We start from the raw sequence: 10,158 nt of genomic DNA on the forward strand, positions 1-10,158 counted from the left end.
GATGGAAACATTTAGAAGAAAACTAAAAGGTTTCATTTTTGTCAGGATTTGAGGGTGCAGGGAGGAATACAAGTCCCAACCAGCTGTAGGCTGATATACCAAAGGCATCATTAATTAATACAAGACAAAATGGACACTCAACTAAAGGAACCAACAGCCTCCTCCCAAACAGCCATCTTTCCTAGACACGACACCTTTGGAAAAGGTCTGATTAGATAGACCAACAAACTCAGAGCTTGGCTACCCCATGTCTTAGTGCACACCAGCTGGGCTGTGAGTTCTAATGTACAATAGCGTGCCGTGATCTAATGGTCTGTGCAGACCTGGCTGGCGCAGTACATGTTCCCTAGTGTGCATCGATATAGTACTGTGAAACGGGACTACGTCAGCACATGCTAGGGAACTTTTAGTGCACACCAGCAGGGTTTACACGGACAGTTGGTGGGCAATGTGCTGATGTGCACTAGAATCTACACCCCAGCTGGTTCACACTCATGCACTTCAGACACTGCTCAAGCAGCGGTGGAAGCGAGTTCAAGAACTGAGGGTCCTTCATTGAGCATGCTTCCTCACTGCAGCCCCAACACAGGTGGGACAGGTACAGAGAAGGGCTACTAGGATGGTCCGAGGAATGGAAAACCTGCCTTATGAGAGGAGACTCAAAGAGCTTGGCTTGTTTAGCCTAACAAAATAAAGACTATGGGGAGATATGATTGCTTTCTATAAATACATCAGAGGGATAAATACCAGGGTGGGAGGGGGTTATTTAATTTAAGCACCAGAGTGGACACAAGAACAAATGGATATAAACTGGCCATCAACAAATTTAGGCTTGAAATTAGATGAAGGTTTCTAACCATCAGAGGCGTGAAGTCCTGGAACAGCCGCTCAAGGGGGGCAGTGGGGGCAAAAAACCTAACTGGCTTCAGGACTGAGCTTGATAAGTTTCTGGAGGGGAGGTATGATAAGATTTCCTATAATGGCATGTGGCGCAGTTGCGACTGCTGGCAGCAAATATCTCCAATGACTGGTGATGGGACACAAGAGGGGAAGGGCTCTGAGTTACTACAGAGAATTCTTTCCCAGGTGTCTGGCTGGTGGGTCTCACCCACATGCTCAGGGTCTAACTGATGGCCATATTTGGGGTTGGGAAGAAATTTCCCCCAGGTCAGATTGGCAGAGCTACCCTGGCGTTTTTCGCCTTCCTCTGCAGCATGGGCCATGAGTCACTTACAGGTTTAAACTAGTGTAAATCGTGGATTCTTTGTAACTTGAAGTCTTTAAACCATGATTGGAGGACTTCAGTAACTCAGCCAGAGGTTAGGGGTCTATTACAGGAGTGGATGAGTGAGGTTCTGTGGCCTGCAATATGCAGGGAGTCAGACTAGATGATCATGATGGTCCCGTATGACCTTAAAGTCGATAAGTCTATAGTGTGTGTTGGGGTGGAATGTATAGGAGGAGACCAGAAGAGCACACTGCACTCCAACTGGTGTATGGTCCCCAGCTGGTATAACAGAGCAGCCCCCAGGCTATTGTGGCCTGTGGCAGGGCTGGGGCAGAGAATGAGGGAGTATTAACCCGTTCCTTGATAGCATCTGGCTCTGCATGCAGCAGAGAACCTGGCCCAACAGTTCTGTTAGATGAGGCATAAACCTTTAGCTGAACCGACCAAAGCTGTGGTAAACGTGCCTCAATTTACTAGCTACAGCCTTGTGGCCTCTGTAACAGGCCGAGAGCCAGACTGCTTAGGCCCTCCCGTGTAAGAAGGAAACTGATGTCAGGGGGCTGGCAGTGAAGGCCTATAGCTTAGCCGCAAGGTCACAATACTAGCACCATCTGTTTTCTGTGTCCCCCTGGGCAGGACTCCAAGCTTATAACAACATATGCAAATATCTTTCTCCATACGGTACACGTTATTTGCCTCCTCCAGCACTCTGACGGTCAGTGGTTGTCAGCAAGGCTTTGGAGATGGACTCTCTGTTGTGTCCTAGCAATTATGCACACCTCGCCTCTAGGGAGATATTGCAAGCCGCATGGCAAGCAGACCAGCCAGTGTTTTTCCCTGTCAAATGAAGCCGTAAAGTTTGGCCGTGCTAAGTGAATGCCAATGGCTTTGCTGGCTTTATAAGCGCATCCTTTTCTCTAAGGCGGTGTTCCGCAGCCCACGGTCGCTGAGCCTGAGGGTTCAGACAATGTTATTATAACCCCTACCACGTGGGTGGCAACAGAAACATCTGCAGGCTGATGGATGCGTACAGTACGACGTGAGCTAAGAAAAATAAGTGGTCGAAAAGAAACTCGCCCCACCCACCTCAAGATGTCCGGAGCGTGACTGCTCTGCTGCCAGCTGTTTGGATTTTGGAGACAGCCTGTCTTTCATGAGGGAAGGGGGCTGGGTTCTGCCTTCCTCGGCCAGCTGGTCCCACAATTGTAAAGAGCCCAACTCCTGCTCCCTTCTGCAGCAGGAGAGGGGGAGCAAACCCTGCAGATCTGCTGCGTCTGTGCATGGCTAGATTGCAGGAACCGCCAGGGAGGCATGCTTCCTGTGCCACAGGGCCCAGCTCCAGGGGGGCTCCTGGGGTGGCCACGCACAGTGGTTCTTTGGGGGCAGGAGTAGACAACAGGCTATTATGTGGATCCCCCCTTCCTTCCCCATGCCATAGCGAGGGGCTGCAGCCACTACTCCAGCTCTTCGGCTGAAGTATTTGCTGCAAAGTGGTGTGATGGCTGCCAGCTTGACCCACACACCAGGATTGAACCAGGAACCTTCATGGCTACAAGCATGAGCTGCTACAGTTAAAGAGCCAAGGCTCCACAGCTAGACTCATACCCCCTGCAGATCTGGGACTGAGGGGGACCTGTCACACACTCACCGCTGGGCTACTGCGGCATGGTTTCTGGGAGGAAAGATTCCTCCCCCCTCCAGTCCGCGAGCGTGCAGCCAAGTGAGTTGGGCTTTGGGGAGAGGATTTAGACCAAAGTGCCTATGGACAGTACAATGACTGTGACCCTCTTTCTAGGTGTTACTCCTAGATATACCTCTAGGATATGTGCTTGCGTCGTTGAAGCTGGGGTTAATTGCTGCATGGTGCATGCACACACACACACACGACATCCAGGCACTGTTGCAATGTGCACTCACTAAAAGAAAAGGCCACAGGTGGGGCTGCTTTAAATCATGTATGTAAATTAATGGGAAAGGGAACTGATTGGTACTGAAGCGAATTGCCTTGAGCAGCAGCCCGTTAGCCTGATGGCTCAGGATCACGTCTTGTGCTGTTAGTGGTCTCCTGAGTGAGAGTTCCTCCTTCTGTTTCCATTGACCCTTCCTAGGGACCAATAGGACCTATCTATCCAATTTCTAACGAGCATCTCTTGGAGAAAGTCCTACACTCCTTCTCGCTCTTCTTCCCTTTGCTCTTTGTTTCCCTCATCTCAGCTGCCCTCCATGGAGTTTTCCTTTCATTCTAATTCCACTGACACAAACTGGACTAGGCTCTCCGTTTTTTGAAGCTGTTGGTGAATCTAGGCTGGGATTTGCCATGTGGCCAAATCTCATTGAAGGTCAATGGGAGCTGGGTGCCAAACAGCCTTCTGTCCTCAGCACAGGTATTAGCAATCCTCACCTTACTGCCCGGTCTCCATCGGCACCAGGGCTGGCCAGTCACCACCAGCCCTTGCCCTCTGTGCTGAGACTAAGGGTATTAGTTAGTGCCAGTCATGGAAGTGAGCTCTATGATGCAGATACCCACACACCATGAAGGTCAAGTTCATCCCTGGTGTAACCCACACCCACGCTGTGTGGCGCTCAGGTCACAGAGAGCTGCTACAGCCTGGGCTAACACAGCTGGCTCTTTCACTTGTGGCTGTAGAGCCTCGTGCATTTAGATCTACAAGTCCTGGGTTTAATCCCCCCAGCTGACAGCCTGCTCTGAAGCATGCAGTAACATTAGCATGCGGGTGTAACTCCTACTGATGATGACTTAGGCGAGGGTTGAATTTGTTGCACAGACTCATTTATACTGAACAGTAACTACTTTTAGTCCCCAGCATTCACCCTAGTGACCGAGAGACTGACGGGTCTGTAGACCATTACTCAGCCCCCACACCATTTGGTCTCCTTCTAAGCCTCTCACAAATGACTATTTTACACAGCACCTCTGCAGCACGCAGAGGATGGCCCCACCATGGGAGAAATTCTCAAAGGACCATTACATTGGCTTTAGAGCTGCTATGAGCTTCCAGGGCTGATGTTCTGACTCTCTATCAGTCGTTGACAGTATACTACCACCCACGCGCCATTCTGGATATCTAAGGGCCGGATACGGCCTCCATTCCTGTAGTGTCTGAGTGCCTCAGAATCTTTGATGAATTTGTCTTCCCAATAGACAAATTACAGGTGAAGAAATACTATTATCCTCATTTGAGAGACGGAAAACTGAGGCACAGAGAGTCTAAGGGCCATGCTCAGCCAGCCTCCCAAGTGTGTGGGGCAGCATCGGAGAAAGCAGAAAGGTGCCTGACTGAACACTGAACAAGCAGGCAGTGGAGGCTGGCATCATGACCGGGTGATCAGAAGCAGGAGCCGACCTTTCAGTAACCAATGAGAGATGATAGGTAGGTGGAGATAGGTCTGATGCAATAGAGAAAGGGGAACCCGTTGAGGGACATTAAGAGAGGAATGACATAGTCCAAGTGATGGGCAAGGAAAATGACTGTTGGAGCAGCTTTCTAAATGATATGAGCAGCACACGACAGCCTTTGTCAAGGTCGAAGAGAACATTGCTGCAATAATGAAAAAGCGAGCTGAGAGCCAGGAGAAGAGAGCGTTGGCTGTGTGGATGGACAGGAAAGGCCAGATCTTAGATGTCCTACTGAAAGAATCTCCAAGACTCAGACAGCCTGGCTGTGAGGACCTAAAGAGAAGTCCGAGTCGAAGATGACACCCAGGTTACAAGCCTCAGTGACAAGTGGAATGGCGGTATTATCCACAGTAGGAGGGAGTGGGACAGCTTGGGGTGGGGAGAGAGAGGCAATCTTAGCCATTTTGAACTCCAGCTGACAGCTAGACATCCACAAGGAGATGCCAGAGAGACAGGCTGAGACAGTAGTTTGGATAGAAGACAGGTCTGGAGTAGAGATGTCCAAACATCACTCGTTTGGCTGTATTTGCACATGTTTAAATGAAAACAATAAGTCACACACCCATATTTTGCTATGTTGTGTTCTTCCACTTCTGGAATACCAGTACTCACTGTGAAATATCACCTCTCTTTAGGACGGATAGCTTCATGACATTAATGGCCAAATACAACAGATTTCCCCTCTCCTCACTCCCGCCCCCAGCCATTCCTCTAAAAGCTGCTATCAACAGCTGACTTCAAAATCCTGTGCCCAGCAGACTGTGCAGAGATGCTGCTGCTGTTTCTGTAGCGCAGGGCAACTTGGCAGCTCTGCAGAATAGTTTTGTCCACATTCTCAGAGGTATGTAACCACATAATGGCCGTACAAGGCCTTCGGTGGGAATGGAAGCCAGGCTGCATCTGTCCTTCCATGAAATCAATCCTAGCACATGGCAGTCATATAGTGGGTGACTTGCCAGCTCAATGCTTTGCTTTGAGATTCTGGCACCATCCCTACTTCCAATTTCATTGAGAGCCAACGGAGCAGATTTCCAGTAAAGAACAATTGCACCTCTTCTTACAGCATGCAATAAACAGATAACGGGTTGATATATGACTCCCTGGATTGAATCAACTACAAAACAATGCACTTAGCTAGGGAGACAGTAACCCTGCCTAGTGAAAATAAGTTTAACCACTACTGTGTTCATACTAAACCTGCTTAGAGAGAGGACTAATCAATGTTAAACACCTTTGGGCTAGGTTCTCATTTGAGACATACTGAATTACACTGAAATCATGCCATCTGCTGGAAGTTACACACCTTGTGATCCTAACAGGGGCGGCTCCAGGCACCAGCGCTCCAAGCGCGTGCCTGGGGCAGCAAGCCACGGGGGACGGGCTGACGGTCCCCGTGAGGGCTGCAATCATGCTGCCTTTGGCGGCTTGCCTGCAGGAGGTCCGCCGGTCCCGCAGTTTCGGCGGCAATTCGGTGGCGGGTATGCCGAAGGCGTGGGACCAGCGGACCTCCCGCAGGCATGCCGCCGAATCCGCGCGACCAGCGGACCTCCCGCAGGCGCACCGCCTGACTGCCATGCTTGGGGCGGCAAAATACATAGAGCCGCCCCTGGATCCTAACTGGCAAAACCCTGTAGAATAAGATAAATTCCTGGGCCCAATTTTTTCCACTCAGGAACAATCACACAGTAGGGACTTCAGAGGGCAGAATTTACAAGTGGGCAAATGATTTGTGACAAGCAATTTATCTGATCAATTTCGCCTCTTTCTGTTTAATTGTCCATGAACAAATTCCAATATTCCCCGGAATATTGGAAATGAATCACAAAGTTAATCAGTGAATAATGATAGGTCTGCAGATAATTTCCAAATAGCTTTTAGTGCATATTCAAACTTCCTGCTGAGTTCCGTAAGTCAGATGGCATTGATTTAATTCCCTGATTGATTGAATGAACTAACAAACAACAGCACAACTTTCAAAGGGCACAGTCAAGGGAAAAGTTCACAGTGAACAATTCTCACTGTCCCTGGTTGGCTCTATATTTTGTAATTTGTTTTTGGTGAATATTTGAGCAGTTGAGCTTAAGGGCTGCTCCACCCCAGCATAAACAGCACTAGGTCAATGGACGAATTCATCTCTTCTCCGAGCTACCGCCTCTCGGCGAGGTGGATTAACTGCAGTGGCAGGAGAACCCACCAGTTGCTGAAGTGAGTGTCTACATTGAAGCGCTAAAGCAGCACACTGTAGCATGTTAAGTATAGACATAGCCTATGTGACACAGGGCCAACAAGGGTTACACAACTAGCAGGCTAATTGACCCAGATTCAACCGTTAGTAGAGGATGATTGTGTTTTTTGTGTGTTTACAATCATATATATTGTTTCAGATTGACAATGTAACCAAAACGGTTCCTGTCTATCACTGTATTCTTTTAATTCAGAGATCAAAAGGAGATGTTAACATTTAGATGAACTGTGAATGTAGTGATATCACTGTCTTCATTTCTCTTTGAAGTATGTAGTAAACTACCTGTAAATGGCAGGAGATGGGCAATTGTCTTATGCTAATCCATGCAACTAATCACCGGTGGGCCTTAGGAAATAGGAAGTTACTTCAAAGCCACTATTGTTCGCCCAAGGACTGCACACTGTCAGGAGGCTGCTAGACAACTATACAAAGAACTCTCAGGCCCTGATCCTGTTATCTCAGATCTGCTTAAGCTTCATCAGGGGAAGTTTGAGTCACAAGACTGAGGTCTCCAGTTTCATTCTGGATAGCCTGGATATTGGACATTGGACTATGGATATAACCTATGGAACTGATTCTAGAACGGATTCTTTGCAACTCTAAAGCTCACCATCTCTACTATGAAACTGACCTAAGAACTCTTTTCATATCTGTATGTAGAATGATCTTTTAACCAATAAGCTCTCTTTTCTTTTTAAAGAAATTTTAGTTTAGTTAATAAGAATTGGTTGGAAGCATGTATTTGGGTAAGATCTGAAATATTCATTGACCTGGTGGGTCCTTTGGGATTGGTAGAACATTTTATATGATGAACAAGATTTTCAGTCATCTTCATCATATTTAACTTGGCTGTCTGGGTGGGAGCTCAATACTGGGTGCTTTAAAGGAACTGTATTTCTGGCTTCTGGGTAACCAGTAAGGTATTGTAGAAGCTGTTTTGTTGCTGGGTTGGTGAATCTGAGTATTAGAATAACCACCAGTTTGGGGGATTGTCTGCCCCATTCTTTGCAGTTTGCCTTAATTGAGCAATCTCAGTGTGTCCCCTCCTCCACCACCCCCCCCAACCCCGATCATTGCTTAACATTCACACTCCGTGAGTATTCATACTAGTAAACTGTGAGCAGTAGAGTATCTGTGGAAAGCGAGCACACAAGGGGAGTGAGCACAGTCAAAGTGGCTTTATTTAAGTTTGACTGCATTTTAGAAGGCTTGGTTTTTTTCAATATTTGCTCAGCAGTAGATTAATTTAACCTTTGAGCTTGCATGGCCACTCCTGTTCCAACAGACCTCAAAGGGAGCGTTGCCATAGACTTCAATGGCAGCAGAATTGAACCGGGGAAGGTACAAGCTACATCACCCACAGTGCAGTCATCTTACCTTTCAGTGAGTTCTTAAAGTTGTAAGCAGTGGCCATTTCCATCTGTGTCAGGTGGTTGAACGCATCCCTTTGAGAAGGCTCCAAGATTTCCTTTAAAAAAACATCCATTTCTGTCTCTCACTAAGCAGGAGGGGTGCAAAACATTGATCACAGACTGCTATGCAACCAAAAACATTTCCAGCTATTTTCCTCTCTCAGAGGTCTCTGAGCCGAGAGCAGATTGAAGGAAGTTGTACAAGCGCCAGTAAACAATGTGTGTTACTATAGGGACATCACATTACTACCATTCACAGGGAATTGTGGTAGTTACTTTGTACACCACCAGGCACAAAGCCTTAACACAAGCTCATCAGAGTCATTCCCCTGACTGCAGTGGGTATTGGATCAGACTTTAAACACACATTATACAAGGGGAGGGGGACCCACCACACCCACCCACCCCATTATTAATGTTGCAAAGTCAAACACTCAAAAATTAGGAAATGCCAGAATGAAGATTGCCTGTGCAACTTTAATTCAGACCCCTTGGGTGTATGCATGATAGTCTTTAATTACATGATCACATAATATTTCTTCCACAGAACCTTGGCCTCATTCAGTGCTCTTCCATTGACCTAGCTACCACCTCTCGGAGAGGTGGCTCTACACAGCAACTGAAGAACCGCCCCCTTCGCAGTCATGTCTACACTGCAGCACTACAGCTGTGCCTCTGTCGCATTTTAAATGTAGACCCAGCCTATGACTCATCACTATAGTATCCAAGTGCTTCACAAATAGTAATTGCTTTTTTTCTGTGAGCTGTGGGGATGGTATTGTTCCCATTTTACAGATGGAGAACTGAGGCACAGAAAGATTAAAGTCAAAACTATCCACTAATTTTGGGTGCCTGGCTTGAGACAATTAGTATAGGATTTTTTCAGACTACTTGGGAGAAGGTTTGGGGCTCCGGCAGACAGGGGGGGGGGTAGGAGCTGTAGGAGCAGGGCTGCATGGCTAACCTGCGCAAAGGGAGAACTCATGCACCACCCATGATGCGGATGGTCATGTTTGGTGCTTAGAGCAGGGTCATGAGTCAGGAATTGGAGCCCCAGCTCAGAGCCAGATTCAGGGTATAGACCCTGTAATTAGATACCCACGGCTGGCCAATGCCAGCTGACTCAGGCTCCCAGGGCTCAGGCTAAAGGGCTGATCAATTACAGTGTAGACATTTGGGCTCGGGCTGCAGCCTGAGCTCCGGGACCCTCCCACATCTCAGGGTCTACTGCAGGCCTGCCATGCTTGTTAGGCAGCCCAGAGACTGGCTCTGCTGCAGGCCCTGATTCCTGGGAGCTTGGCACTTTTCCGATGCCATTGCCTTGGATCCTCCCAGCTCCTATGTGCACTTTGGCGACAGGGTCGGCACTGCTCTCCCTTTCCCAGACTCCCACACGTGCGGCCAAACGCCCTCACAGCTGCCACTGAACGCTGGCATTCCACGGAAGCAGGCAGCCGTTACGCCCACGTGGAAGCGCTGTGCAGTGTGTGTCAGTGTTAGGGCTGCCAAGTTCCAGCACTGTGAACAGTCCCACTGACCCATGGGCTGAAGGACCAGGTCCAAAGCAGTTCAGCAGAGACACAAATCCTACGTGCTGTGAGTGACTCATTGTGAAGTCCTTGGGTAAGTCACACAAACTTCCCTGTGCCTGTTTCTCCATCTATAAAGTAGATATACTATGCAGTGTGTCTCAGTGGCTAGGGCACTGGACTAGAAGTCAGAGCAGGGGTTCCCAGCTATGCCACTGACTGGCTCTATGATGGTGTCCAAGACACGTCACCCGCTGCTCCTTTGTTTAGATTTCAAGCTTCTTGGGACAGAGGCTGTCTTTTCATTACCTAGCACAATGTGGCCT

The 10,158-nt window shown here is 48.3% G+C and overlaps 1 protein-coding gene across 1 annotated transcript in view; it reads right to left on the reverse strand.

Moving 5' to 3' along the window:
• Positions 1 to 8,477, reverse strand: part of CDRT4 (CMT1A duplicated region transcript 4) — a 58,517-nt gene extending 50,040 nt beyond the window's left edge. Inside the window, exon 1 of the mRNA XM_054046676.1 lies at positions 8,269 to 8,477. Coding sequence (XP_053902651.1) covers positions 8,269 to 8,377 — 109 coding nt within the window. The 5' untranslated portion in view covers positions 8,378 to 8,477. The remainder of the gene's footprint in view (positions 1 to 8,268) is intronic.
• Between the last annotated feature and the right edge of the window lie 1,681 nt (positions 8,478 to 10,158).

The sequence above is a fragment of the Malaclemys terrapin genome, chromosome 13 (genome assembly GCF_027887155.1).
Source record: "Malaclemys terrapin pileata isolate rMalTer1 chromosome 13, rMalTer1.hap1, whole genome shotgun sequence".
Classification (NCBI taxonomy): Eukaryota; Metazoa; Chordata; order Testudines; family Emydidae; genus Malaclemys; species Malaclemys terrapin.